The 14,235-nt window shown below is 38.2% G+C and overlaps 2 protein-coding genes and 1 pseudogene across 4 annotated transcripts; 1 reads left to right on the top strand and 2 right to left on the bottom strand.

Annotated features, from left to right (window-relative positions):
• Positions 1-1,485: 1,485 nt before the first annotated feature.
• On the top strand, positions 1,486-3,184 carry LOC147496366 (transcription initiation factor TFIID subunit 7-like). 2 transcript variants are annotated; one of them, XM_086559376.1, is made up of 3 exons: positions 1,486-1,687; positions 1,844-2,618; positions 2,796-3,184. In XM_086559376.1, exon 2 carries the CDS (start codon positions 1,865-1,867, stop codon positions 2,546-2,548), a length of 684 nt encoding a protein of 227 aa, XP_086415502.1. In that variant the 5' UTR covers positions 1,486-1,687; positions 1,844-1,864; the 3' UTR covers positions 2,549-2,618; positions 2,796-3,184. The 2 variants fall into 2 exon arrangements, with proteins under 2 accessions (XP_086415502.1, XP_086415503.1); XM_086559377.1 differs by lacking the exon at positions 1,486-1,687 and having other exon boundaries at positions 1,703-2,009; positions 2,103-2,618.
• Positions 3,185-5,633: 2,449 nt separating this feature from the next.
• Positions 5,634-8,002, bottom strand: LOC147496365 (sialyltransferase-like protein 1). Its single transcript, XM_086559379.1, has 4 exons — positions 7,271-8,002; positions 7,107-7,179; positions 6,824-7,000; positions 5,634-6,079 (listed from the first exon to the last, which is right to left on the bottom strand). Exons 1-4 carry the CDS (start codon positions 7,312-7,314, stop codon positions 6,068-6,070), a joined length of 306 nt encoding a protein of 101 aa, XP_086415505.1. The 5' UTR covers positions 7,315-8,002; the 3' UTR covers positions 5,634-6,067.
• A 149-nt stretch (positions 8,003-8,151) lies between these two features.
• Positions 8,152-11,253, bottom strand: LOC147496364 (pentatricopeptide repeat-containing protein At1g10270 pseudogene; annotated as a pseudogene). The gene has a single exon (XR_015194711.1). The product of XR_015194711.1 is annotated as a pentatricopeptide repeat-containing protein At1g10270 pseudogene (transcript).
• Between the last annotated feature and the right edge of the window lie 2,982 nt (positions 11,254-14,235).

Raw genomic sequence — 14,235 nt, 5'->3', positions numbered from 1 at the left:
TATATTAGAGTAGGCTCGGGACACTCATATATGTCAATGCAACAAGCGGTTCTACAGGAGGAGTGGTGGTGCCGTGGTGGTGGGGAAAATATAGAGGACGAACGGCAGAGGGACTGGTTGAGCTGACGGCAGAGAGTCATGGTGTTAGGCAACCTCAGTAGAGTGCACATCTGTTCAGATTCATTACTAGCCGTGAGAGAGAGAGAGAGAGACTTGCACTGTTTGAGTAATGGGTGTTGGTTATCAAAAAGAAGTAATAAGCGCTGATTTTCAAAAACAAGTAATTGGCTAATTGTTTTGTAAGGGTAGAATTCGAGCTAAACAAGCCGAGCTTTACCATGCTCAAGCTCGACTCGCTAATTACACGAGTTTTAAATTGAGCTCGAGCTCGGCTCATATAGTTAAACGAGTGAGCTCGAGCCGAGCTTAAACGAGCCAAGCCCAAGCCAAGCTCCGAGCCCTCGGTTATTTTACACTATAAATATGTTATTTGAACTAACGAACCGATCTTCATCAAGCTCATTTGTTACACGAGCTTTTATTTGAGCTCGAGCTCGGCTCATATAGTAAACGAGCGAGCTCGAACCGAACTTAAATGAGCCAAGCCCAATCCGAGCTCCGAGCCCTCGGCTCAAATTCCACCCTTATTGTTTTGGGTGGTACAACCCCAAAACAATTAGCCAAGTAGCAACACAGTTATATAGTTATTCTAATTATAATTACATAAATTACTCCCTCTCCAACACAGATCTCACCTGTGATAGATCATAGATGACAGTAAGTAATAATACAACATGAACTTCGCACTGACATACAAAATCAAATGCACCCAATGGCAAGACCTGCTTTCGATAATCCCCTGACTGCATAGTTGAGGGCTTGAGGCTCGTATTCCATTTACAACCGTATCGACATAGTGAGGAAGCCAGCTTCTTGGACTTCCAGAGGTAGATGCAGCTACAAACTAACTGATTTAGGCTTGCACACGGATGAACGAATGATAATATGTTATCACAAAAAAGAAAAACCAATTTCTTCTCTAAGATTCTGATGTTTTGGTGTGCCTCACACAGACCAGGTCACCCAATTTATTGCCATCCATTTTGTACAACGAGACACCACCCATCCTACCTATATTAATATCCCTTTCTCCCATGATACTCATAGAGAGCCATGTAAGTAAAATTTATAAAAGAATCCATGTTTTGAAAATATTTATTTTCTGTTTTACTTCCTACCTATTTTACTATCTCTTTCTCCCATGATACTCATAGAGAGCCACGTAAGTAAATTTTTTAAAAGAATCCATGTTTTGAAAATATTTATTTTCTGTTTTACTTAAATACCGCTGAAATTGGTCTACTTTGTAATTTTATAGAAATCTATTCGGTCTTTTCAGTTCTTATGAAAAACAAAAAACCAAACATACGCCTTTATTTGAATGTATGTCAGGGGTAAATAAGTAATTAACAACTAAAAAAAATAGAATGATATGATCTTCTTCAAACCTAACGGAAAAAAAATTCAAAAGCAAAACAAGAAAAAAAAAACCCGTCACCCCGCCGGTACACCATTGATAAATTCTTTTCCTCTCTTAATCTTCAAAGTGAAGAAATAAAGAACCGAAAATGATAAGGGCGTGTGTTTATCAGTAACATACTCAAGTTTGAAGCTAGTTAAAACAAAGGTAATGATCTTCCCTCATCTTCTTTAAATACACCTTGGTTTGGTACTGCAAGGGTTGCGATTCCATTTCTAAATCAAAGGGGAAGAGTGTTTTGTTATCGATTAAAATTAGGATTTGTATCAGAATCAAATCGTTGGTCGCACTCTCTTCTAACAGGATTTTAATGCCTGAAACATAATGGAAGAACAGTTTATACTGAGAGTGCCACCTTCCGTCACCGAAAGGATTGATGTCCTTCTAAGTGAGAACGCTTCGTCTTCGGAAGACAAGTCATTGGATTTATCCTTTTCTGAGGATGGAAGAACTAGGACATTTGTCATTGGTAATGACCAGTTTCCTGCTTCTCTCTTGGATATTCCTGGCATTGTGGAGTCATACAAAACTTATGATGATAATGTGCTAATCAAAACTGCAGATATTGGTCAAATAATAATGGTAAAAGAAGATGGTGGTAATGGTCCAGATGGAATAGAGTACCGGCATGGTCTTACCCCTCCAATGAGGGATGCTCGAAGGAGAAGGTTTCACAGGGAACCTGATCTTAATCCTGAGTTAGTTCAGCGGGTTGAGAAAGATCTGGTGAATATTATGGCTGGTGGAACACGCTGCTTATGGCTCGACAAAGGGAAGCTGTTAGATGCACTGCATAAAACTGCCCATGCTGCTTTATCAAGCTGTCCTGTGAACTGTCCGCTGGCCCACATGGAACGAACTGTATCTGAAGTACTGAGGAAGATGGTTAGGAAGTACAGTAGTAAAAGGCCCGATGTCATTGCAGTTGCTGTAGAGAGCACTCTGGGAGTTCTCGCTGATGAGCTAAAGGACAGATTATCTGGCGAGTCTGATGTCGGTTTTGGTTGATCAGAATTGGATGAAGTGGTCAATGCACATCCAAAAAAGAACAAGTCAGCTAGGGCTTATAAAGAATCGGGTAAGATAAATTCCCACCCTGAAGAAGGGTTTATGCAACAAAATATCGAAGGTCCTTATATAATTTTGAGTTTAGCTAGATGCTATATTGATTCTAAACTGAGGAGTCACTCGAGTTTTTCGTCTTTGTACATATAAGTCTGTCCTTATGCACCATATGTTAACATGTCTCATGTAGAATGTGAATGTTGAAGTGGTTGAGCAAGAGGAAGATATGGATGGAAGTGCACGTAACACACAGGAAAAAGGTGCTTCTGTACCTAAAGCAAAAACTAAGGTTCCAGTGGCTGAGAGGCAGCCTGAGAGAAGCGAAAGTGAAGATTCTGACGATTCAACGTCAACTTGAAAGCCAATTTTCTTCCTTTTGTTATCAATGTGTATGCTATCTTTTTGAAGTGCCTGATGCAAGCTTTCATGCCTACATGAATCGCATGTAGAAGCATTACAAATGTGGTTGTTTTTTCGACTCTGTGATATATGCCATGTATGAGTCTATGAATAGACGTTCTTAACAATTAGTGCATTTGGTTGTTCTTATAAAAAAAAAAGTTAGGATTTGTGTTGAAAGTTAGCAAGAAGTGTAATATTTTTGATGGATTGGTTTCGAGGATTCATAAAGAGCTTCAAGAGGGGAAATATTGTGCTGAAATGGAGATTTGGAAGTTGGACTGAGAGAAAAAAAAATTACATATTTTTTTTATATGCCATGTATGAGTGTATGAATAGACGTTCTTAACAGTTAGTGTATTTGGCTGTTCTTATAAAAAAAAAGTTAGGATTTGTGTTGAAAGTTAGCAAGAAGTGTAATATTTTTGATGGATTGATTTCGGGGATTCATGAAGAGCTTCAAGAGGGGAAATATTGTGCTGAAATGGAGATTTGGAAGTTGGACTGATAGAAAAAAAAATTCCAGACTTTTTAACTGAATTTATTTGATTTTGTAGGTATATTTACTATTTTTTTAAAAACTGAAGCTGTTTGATTGGATACACATAACCCAAAATTTGGGGGTTTGATTTCATTATTCTTATCAAAAGTGCAATGAAAGTTTTGAATTCCTTTCAAAGATATTCAGCGACATGACTACAAGTTGTTGCCAACAGAATTAGTTAAGATAGCAGCTAGAGCCGCAAAATTTACTTCGCGTAAATTAACAACACTAACACAAGGTACTAGGAAGTTAAAATTACTTTCAAATTTGTATAGGCATCATATATATTCCATTGAACTGTTGTTGTTGCATTGGAGGTTTGATTCTTGGTGGTTGGTGTAGAGGTTTGAAAGTTATCTCTACCAATGCCGGAGAATTGGCATATTCAGAGCTTTGGATTAACCATATGATAACCTTTAAGTTGATATGATCTCAAAATTTTCTATGTGGATTATTATTAGTTTAATCTTGTTTTTTTTTTAAAATATGTTTCCATTTAATAAATTGATTTTCAATCAGTTTCTTTATTCTATTTTTTATTCTCCTTAAAAAATAAAGCTAAAGATTTGTGAACTTCTTTTGTTATTATGTATTGGATGTGGGGCAATTTGCTTATGTTTGAGCATCTGTGGAGAAAAGAGAAGGCTCTGGCTCTTAAGGAGTTGAAGGTCACGAAGAAATTGGCTGAGGTACTGAAAAGATTGAGCTTTAGTTTCTCAAAAGTGAGCGGAGGAGACAACTGAGATTGAGAAATTCCGGGCTGATGAATTGGAATTGGCAGGAGTATAAGCAACACAAAAGAGGGAATTGAAGAGGAATGGTAGAATGAGATCAATGTTGTCCGACTCCAACATATACAAACTAAAACAAGAACTTGAGAAAGCCGAATAATATGCATTTAAGTTGGTTGAGGAATGGCAGATGGAACCACTGATTAATTAGATTGGTGTTCTGTTAAAGAAATCATACTGCACGCTGTTAGAATATCCCCACATGGCAATATGTTCAGTGAAGTTGGTACTGGTACAAGATGTTTAATAAGTAGTTTGCTTATCAAGTTATCATACTGCAAAGTGAAAATAAATAGTTAGATTTGAATTATATGTGCATTGTAGGAATGCATAATGTATACATGTACTACAGAGTGCTTCTTCAAATATATTATTTACTTCAGTGACAAATATATATAGGAAACGCTAAGAGTTTTAGCCCGTCGAATAGAAGTTCACGTGTGCCTCTTTGAAGAGTTGTGGTTTTAAATTTGTTGACAGGCAGGACACTAGGACAGCGCCCACGAATTTTAGTTTTTTAGCACATATCAGCTATCTAGCCAAGTCTATGAAAATTACTAGATATACTGGACCTTGACGCACTGCGTATGTGTAAACTGTAAACTATGTTCAAAACATTCCAGTTCCACACAAAACATTTGGTTCACACAAAGCATATCATAACTACTTTGAGAGTCACGCTCATGAAGCTAATCAGTTAGAGAGATTTGCATCAATCTTTGACTACTTTGATGGAGCAGTTAGAAGGACAGAGTGGCTTATTGCAGGACATAGGCTGAAGTTGCATCTCTTAGAGCAAAGGTGGAATCCTTAGAGATATTAGTAGAGAGACAGAGAAGGAAACTAGATGGGGGATTTTGATACTGCCAAACAAGAGGCATTGGAGAAATCAAGAATGGTTGAATCACTGACTACTAAGCTTGAGATTGTCAAAGTGGAGATGGTGCAAGCTTTGAACAATAAAATACTTGTAGGTTCAAGTGTTCAGCAAGTTCCTAAATGAGCTGGAATCATCTAGAAATGAAGAAGAGAAAAGTAAGAAGGCAATGGAGAGTTTCGCGTCAGCTTTACATGAAGTTTCCTCGGAAGCTATAGAAGCTAAGGAAGAACTTAACTTATGTCCACTCACAACTTGAAAATCACATATTGATGATTAAGAAATATACCCAAATTGGTTTGAAAACCAAGGAGGCCTGCAAGAAAATCGAGGTGTTATTCTTCTATTCTTTTTCCCTCCTGCATTAAGCACATAAAAAATGGCCCTCCTCTAATGAAAATATGCATTTGGCCCCACTTTCTGTCTGAAATTCTGAATAATTCGAACTCTCGAAGTGGCTGACGAAATTGTTACCACGTGTTCATTGTACAAATGCGCTTTTGCATTAAGTACATTAACCAAAATACTTTAGCCTAAGTAAGTTTAAAAATAGCAGGCCGACCACAGGTCGGGCAGCGAGGCTAGTTTGAATATACTGTTCTTGTGCTTCCTTTCTTAGGCTCTTAAATGGCAATAACTCCCACCTACTGTACTTTGAGTTCTTCGGTTCTTCCTTCTCTCACTCATGTCTGCCAAACCTGAAACTGGCCCATTGACCTAAGCCCGCATCACTCCATACTTTGCAACTACCAAAGGGTCCCAAACCACCAACCTGACCAGCTTGACTTCTCTTCAAGTGAAGGGCAGCACCCCTCACTACAAGGCGGAAATCCCTCTTTAGACCAACATACTTAAGCATACTTCTGCATTGTTAACACATGGAAGAAGAGATGATAACCCACTAAGTTAATTACACAGAAACATGACTGCATTTACATTTAATAATCTATTAATACACAAAATAATCAAAAAAATAAACATGAAAAAGCTTGCTTGACATAAGATACGCTCGCCTCTAGATATTCTCATTTTCAAATAAACTAGCGCTTGTATTATTTACTATTTTCAATTTTGATACATAATGTTAAATCTCATTATGAAGAAGGCAAATCTAAAGGAATCCCAAGTAGCTAAGCAAGCCAAGAAGGTAACAGAAAACCCGGAAAGAGAGTATGTCATTACATGACAAAAGTACCACATAAAAATGATCCTGGATTACCCAATAGAATCCCAAAGTTTCCGTGCTCCTTACTTGCAAAGTTCCCATTTGCAACCACCCCTCACTTTTTTCTCATTTTTAAAAACAACCGTCTTTTAGTAGTCCCAAGCTTCCGATGTTCCAAGACAAGATTCTAGGCTACATTAGTGTGTCACGTAAGGTGTACATAACAAGATGAGAAAGACAGCTGAATACATTGAGAGCCACCTAATAGTAAGAACTTGGATTGGATAACGTATTACTGATAAAAGGATTCAATTACTTCTTCAATTCGCTAGCAAGTAACTTAAGAGCAAAAAACATTTAGGTGCATACTTTCACCCAGTCGACAAGATGAGCAGAAACAAAAGTTTCAGTTGGTTAAAATTCACCAACTTATAACATTTACCTCATTAACAGGAGCTTCATTATCTCTTATAACCGCATCATGCCTATCGATATCTTCCCCAAATTCAGTCTTTAAAAGACCACAGGAGTTTCCGACAACAGCACATGTCCGGAATTGGCGAGGGTGAAAAGGCAGCTTTGATGGTAAAATCAAATTAAGGTGCTCCTCACAGCTCCCCTATAACCAGTGAAAATAATATTACTTAATTGATATTACTAAAGTGTACTCCTAAATGAAGCCGAGTATGATGAGAGTAACAAGGAAAGTTTTGTTCCCAACATACAACTGTGCAATCCTCTTTGCAGCATAGTCTAACCATCCATCTGGCCGAGCATCTAGGTATTCTCTCGTCAAAACTGTTGTCATATTACGATACTGCATCATTGTTGCTATTAGAATGCATTATATCGCGCAAATGCACCTATTACACTGCAGGACTCAACTAACCTGTTCCCACAATAGAATTGCCTCACAGCCACAATAGAATGCATATTGAACTATCGTCAGTAGCTCTGAATGTAAATGAGAGTCTTCAGCTCACGGCCACGTTTACTTCCAATAAGTCTTGATGCACTTGCTTCTACAAGAGCCTCTTCATTCAACTGCCTAAACCCTAAATCTAGGGAATAAGCATAATTCCCAATTATAGGATGAAATAGGAAGTCCCACACTCAAAGATTCCTGAAACCTAACAAGATATAGAAACTAATTGCAAAGGGCATTACCCTGTAAACGAATGTACTCCTAGAATCTCATAGGTGGTAAACATAACAATACCTAAGAAGCTGCCAATAACAATAAGAATCTGAAATTTCAAGATTTTCACAACTGGAAATATCACAACCAACTAACTGTTGTTATTTCCTTCCCCCTATCTTCCATTAGGATACAGGTGAGCTGTTTGTAATTGTACTTCGATAGAAAGTTAGGTTCATTGGAATGTTTTAAATTATTTTTTAGGGGGAGGGGCTCAAATTTTGTGAGTAATTTTAAGGGATTCTTGTTGAATTTCTGAATTCTGACATAGTTTGGAACTTCGAATCAAAACGTATGCCGCCTGTCATGAAATGCGTACATGCCTTTGTCACTTGACTAGAGATTTAGTTACGATCAAATACATGCCTATCTTGACATTCATTAAAGGCATTCTAATGCAAAGCTCAAAAGAAAAAGTCATCAAAACCAACCACGTAAATTGATCAGAAGAAACAAACTGAAAGGGCGACAAAGCTTCAACTGCGGTGAGAAATATCTTAAGCATTAAAATCACTTTGGATTACCCAGCAAATCCATGAAAAGTAAACTGGTGAAGTGTTCACAATACAACAAGGGTGAAACGATGTTTATATCTTTAAAATTATAGAACAATAAGTAAGGACCCAGAAATCAAGCATAAACAGTTTCATCAGATTGGACAGCTAATCGGGAGAACTTATTAGCTACAAGGACCACCATACTAAAAAATGATCATGAACAGTTTCTCTCTCTCTTTCTCTTCCAAATTAAAACAAAATTGACAATAAATAGACCACTAATGAAAGTACAATTCGTGCTCAAGTTAGACTTTAACTGGTGGATACTACCTGTAATGGCAATCAACGCACAGCTGATTGCGGCACATGAGTAAAAGTCCCTTGGCTTGTGTCGTATGGCTCTTGATGCACGGCTGAGGGTGGTACATGATCATAAGTCTCTTGACTTGCCATATAAGATGTTTGTTGAGCCCCTGAATGTGGTACATGAGCACAAGTCTCTTGCCTCGCCCCATAAGGAGTGTGCTGCTCACCTGAGGGTGGTGCATGACCGTAAGGCTCTTGCCTCGCCATATATGGCGCTTGCTGCATGCCTGAGGGTGCTACATGAGCATAAGTCTCTTGCCTTGCCCCATAAGGCGTGTGTTGCTCGCCTGAGGGTGGTACATGACCAAAAGTATCTTGCCTCGCCATATATGGTGCTTGGTGCGTGCCTGAGGGTGCTACATGACCATAAGTCCCTTGGCTAGTAACAAATGGTGTTTGCTGTGCGCCTGAGGGCGGTACATGAGCGTAAGTCTCTTGCCTTGCCCCATAAGGCGTGTGCTGCTCGCCTGAGGGTGGTGCATGACTGTAAGTCTCTTGCCTTGCCATATATGGTGCTTGGTGCATGCCTGAGGGTGCTACAGGACCATAAGTCCCTTGGCTTGCAACAAATGGTGTTTGCTGTGCGCCTGAGGGTGGTACATGAGCGTTAGTCTCTTGCCTTGCCCCATAAGGCATGTGCTGCTCGCCTGAGGGTGGTGAATGACCGTAAGTCTCTTGCCTCGCCATATATGGTGCTTGGTGCATGCCTGAGGGTGCTACAGGACCATAAGTCCCTTGGCTTGCAACAAATGGTGCTTGCTGAGCGCCTGATAGTGGTGCCTGAGAATAAGTCTCTTGCCTCTCCCCAAAAGCTGTGTGTTGCACTCCTGATGGCGGTACATGTGCATATGAACCTTGGCTTGCTACAGATGGTGCTTGTTGTGCGCCAGAGGGTGGTACACGACCATATGTCCCTTGGCTCGCAGCAAATGGTGCTTGCTGTGCACCTGATGGTGGTACCTGCGCATAATTTCCTTGCCTTGACTCAAATTGTGCTTGCTGCACACCTGAGGGTGCTCCACGAGCAAAAGTCCCTTGCCTAGACTCAAATGGCGCTTGCTGCACGCCTGAGGATGGACCCCGAGAAACATTTGCTTGCCTGGCCTCAAATGGTCTCCCTAACACTCTCTGAATCTCATCAGTCCTCCCTTCCTTTCCAAAAGCTTCATCTACAGAACTCCGCAGTGTAGGAGTAACACCAACCCTATACCTCACCATGTCACCAAGTAAATCCTGAGCTAGATCCAATTTGCCATCTCTGCACAACTCATTAATGACAAGCTCATATGTCGACACATCTGGTTTCACTTCCCTCTCTCCCAACCGCTTGAGAAAATCAGTAACCTCGTGGAGCTTACCCTTGGTAAACAATCCACCAAACACCATACTGAAAAAACGGGGATTACCCTTTATATTGGATTCAACAAGCATTTGGAATTTCTGCAAAACATCATCAATCCGTTCTTCTTTAAAGTAAGCTTCGATAAGAAACCTGTAGGTATTGTAATCCAGAATCACACTCTTCCCGACCATTTCCTGGAACAGCTTCTCCGCCTCCTCTAACATACCATGCTCACAGAGCCTTCCAAGCAAATTATTGTAACCTGCGCCATCCATCTGGAATGCTTTTGAAGCTTTCTCTTTACCAACCTGCCTAAACACCGTAAGAGCCTCTGAAACCTTCCCCAACCGGAAATATTCATTCACCATTATGTTAAAGGTTTCACTATTAACAGCATGAGTATTAGGTGTTTTGTGATTATCCAACATGGTTTGAAAGAGAGTAGTAGCCTCTTCATTCTTCCCATTCCTTAGCAAAGTCTGCAAAAGAGCATTACAAGTGGCAGGGGTCATCTGAAATTGGCGATCAAGAAGACCTTGGTAATTATCCATAGCTTCTTTCTCCATTCCTTTCTTAAAGAAGCACTCCATATAAGTCGCATTAACAGTTCCATCATAGACAAGACAGCGTTCACGAAGCTCGTCAAAGAGCTCGTTGGCTCTCTCCAAATTACCCAACTCAAGGAAGCCAGAAATGAGATTATTATAAACAAGGGAGTCAGCTCCATGACCCTTATTGAGCATTTCTCTAAGAAGGTCCATAGCATCAGAAATCCTATCCGCCTCAACAAGCCCTTTTGTCAAATGGCGATAAGTAACAGACGAGGGACCAAAGGGGGCATTAGCAAGAATATGAGCATAGACATCGAGAGCAACGTCGACTCGACCAGCATCACAATGGGTATTAATTAGAACATTATAAGAAACAATATTAGGAACTATATTGGACTGATTAAAGAAAAATTGGAATAGAGTAATTGCCTCTTCATACCGAGCAGCGCGATACATTGAGGCCATGATAGCATTACAAGTGAATACAGTAGGGCGAGTGTTGGAAAAAACAGCATGTCTAGCATGGGCTGATGCGGTTTCGAGGTCACCAGCACGTATTAAAGACTGGACTCTATTGTGAAGACTAAGACGAGGACCAGTGAGTGCAGAAGTGGAGTCGGGTAAACGAGGGGCATTTGGATCTGGGCGTGGGCGTGGGGCAGATGGGTCGCGACGAAGAGCGTGGAGTGGGGGTTCGATACGGAGACGACGCTTGCGTCTACGACGCTCTATTGCGGCTTCTTCGGCGGAAGAGTACGCAAATGAACGCGTAAAAGTGGCAGTGATGGAGGCTAGGGTGGTAATTTGTGTGGGTTTGGAGAGAGGTGATGATCTTCGAAGTAGGGATTGGAGGAGGAGACGGTAAACAGTCATGGTGATTTGCAAATAAAAACAAGCGAGAGTGGTTTAGGGCTTTGCAAGGGTTTTTCCTTGAACTAGTACAACAACAATTTCGTCAAATACCGGAATTTAGGATTTTTTCGGTTAACATTTCTTGAAATTTCATAAATTCCAAGAAAAAATTCCTCTTTTGAAAACATTTATATTTTTTTTAGAAAATTGGGACTGCCGTTTTAGTTGATAACCTATTTTAATTTTCTAACAAATTGTTTTAAATGAAGTTTTAATTAAATTTTTAAAACCCATTTTTTCAACCGGTTTTAATTTTCTAACAAATTGTTTTAAATGAAGTTTTAATTAAAATTTTAAAACCAGTTTTAAAATTATGATTTCCCGTTTTAATAAATCGTGATTCCCGTTTTAGTCGCTAACCTATTGTAATTTCATAACAAATCGTTTTAATTAAGTTTTAAAAACCCGTTTTAATTTTCTAACAAATTGTTTTAATTAAGTTTTATAAACCCATTTTTTAACCCGATTTTAATAGTTGACTTAATTTAGAAATATGATTTCTGTTTTAATAAGAGAATGATTTTCGTTTTAATTAGATATGCTATATTTTTCCTTTTCAATAGGGAAATAATTCCATTTTAATAGGAAAGAGATTACCGTTTTAATTAGAAGTGTTAGAATTTCTTTTTTCTAATAGAGGAGGAATTTCTGTTTTAATAGAAAATTGATTCCCGTTTTAATTAGAAGTGTCTAATAAATAGGAAAGAAATTCCCGTTTTAATAGGAGATGATGATATAGAATTTTAATAGAGCTCAAAAAATAACCTTTGTGGGAGTTTTAATATTAAGATACTAGCTAGTGCCCGTGCCTTCGGCACAGAATATCTTTAAAATTTCTTACAGTGCTGTCAAAAGTAAAAAAACAATTGAAGGAATAAACATTTCAATTCATTTGTTCTATACGATAAGAGCTGTCGTATAATAACATGGGTAAAGTACTTCAAGAACAAACTTCTACATTGCTTTTTAAATAACTACAACATAAATGATTTTACAAAAATATCGTATTGTCTTTCTCCAGTCATATTCAACAAAGTATTTAACAAACCCTCCCAATTCACAAATGACAATTCAATCTTGGAACCTTTCTCACATTCACATTCGCTCAAACTAATCCAATGCAAAGCTAATCTTGAAACACAAAAGACATACTCAATTAGTACGGAAAAACAACACTCCATTGCAACGGTTGAAAAAATAAATATTACAACATAAAAGCATCCCAAAGCATGTAATTGACTATGAACATTCAACATTGGCCTTTACCCTAAAGATTGAAAGATTAAGCACAACATATTAGTCAAAAACTGAGTCAAAACTCAGGAGTTTTGGGCATAATTGGAAATGTAAGGGTGATCACTTAATAATATTCAAACTCCAAACAAAAAGGATCAAACAAAATCTGAAATATAGTAAATTAGAAAAATATTAGATATATAATAAGTATTTTAGTCCACTCTCACTGTTTCACATGGACCATCCAAAGCGAACAACAACAAAGTAAAAAAAAAAAAGGTTTTAAGCAACTGCTCTTCATTGCTTGTAGTACATCAAGATATTTCAAACCATCCCTTTCTAGCAAAAGCCATCACTCTAGCACTCATGCTATTTTAGCTATCAATTATGCAACTTTTAATTTCTTTCATTATTGCCAAAGCTTTGAGCTCCCTTGATTAGTTCAATGCATATTTCACAGATCTGTCCTACAAACTAACAACTTATATGTTATGACAGTTGGAGACACACCCCCATTTCCCCATTTCTTTTTGGAATCAATAACACCCTAGTTACCCACTAAACCATAGCAAAATAATAAAAGATAAGAAGTATCATATAAAGGAGAACTTATATACCTTGATAATGAGAAGTTAGCATCTTCCAAAACTTGAACACGACATATGACCACAGGCATGAAACAAATCAACTTAAATGTTTGCAAGAAATAAGCATAACTTGTACAAATTGTAAGAAATAAATCTTTGAGTAGCTTAATAGTTTGCGGATTAATGAGGAGCTCTAATAAAAGAGCAAGAAGAAGACTCGAAGCTACCCAAATTTTAATCCATCTTTCAAATGGTCTTTGTGCTATTCCTAGATAGAATGGAATAACGTTTCGGGGTACCCACATCCGAAATCAAAGGAAATTAGGCTATACTTATATGTGAACTTGAGTCCCAAACCAACTCAAACTATATACAACATATCAATCCATTTAAAAGAATAATGTAGTCTAGCACCCATCACATGGAATCTAAGAAGGAATAGAAAAGAATTTGACATGCTTTAAGGAGGTTCTTACAATTTCAGCATCATGCATAATAATATTAATGTCAAACAACCTAACTCACCAAGCGAGAAGAGGGTTCAATGATACCCATCAATATAAACACTTTAGAAGTATTCTATCCCCTAACTTAAATAAAAAGTATTGAGGGGATGTGTGAATGTATCAAGAGTATAATTATCTTAAGCATTATAACTTGAATAAAAGAATTAGTGACAAAGACTATAAACACTATAGAAGTATTCTACTCCCTAACTTGTCCTTATGCTCTCTCGTGTATATTTTTCCTTATTCATTTTTTCTCCCGTTATTATTGATGAGCAGGGACTCCGGGAGTCCCGGGGCATAAAGGATCAATAGGTTAAAATATATCACTAACAAACATTATTTTTTGTACACTCTTCTTTTTGCGATAATTAGATAAGAAAGCAGGTATTGGTAAGTAAATAAGTTACGAATAGGGCAGGGAATCGGGTCTGGTAGACCCAAATCCGACCCGACCCAATTATCGAATACATCGGATTCGGGTCGATTTTCATATCCGTTTATGTATTCGGGTCAGATTCGGATTCAGGTATGTCAGGTTCGGGTTCAGATATAATTTTTGGGCTTTTTTCAATTTTTAGTGTTATCCAATCAGGTCGGTTGGGTTCGGATATTAAATTTCGGATTTAATCGGGTTCGGATATTGTGAAACTATTCGG

Source organism: Coptis chinensis, chromosome 5 (genome assembly GCF_015680905.1).
Source record: "Coptis chinensis isolate HL-2020 chromosome 5, ASM1568090v1, whole genome shotgun sequence".
Classification (NCBI taxonomy): domain Eukaryota; kingdom Viridiplantae; phylum Streptophyta; class Magnoliopsida; order Ranunculales; family Ranunculaceae; genus Coptis; species Coptis chinensis.
This window is presented reverse-complemented; position numbering and strand designations above follow the sequence as displayed.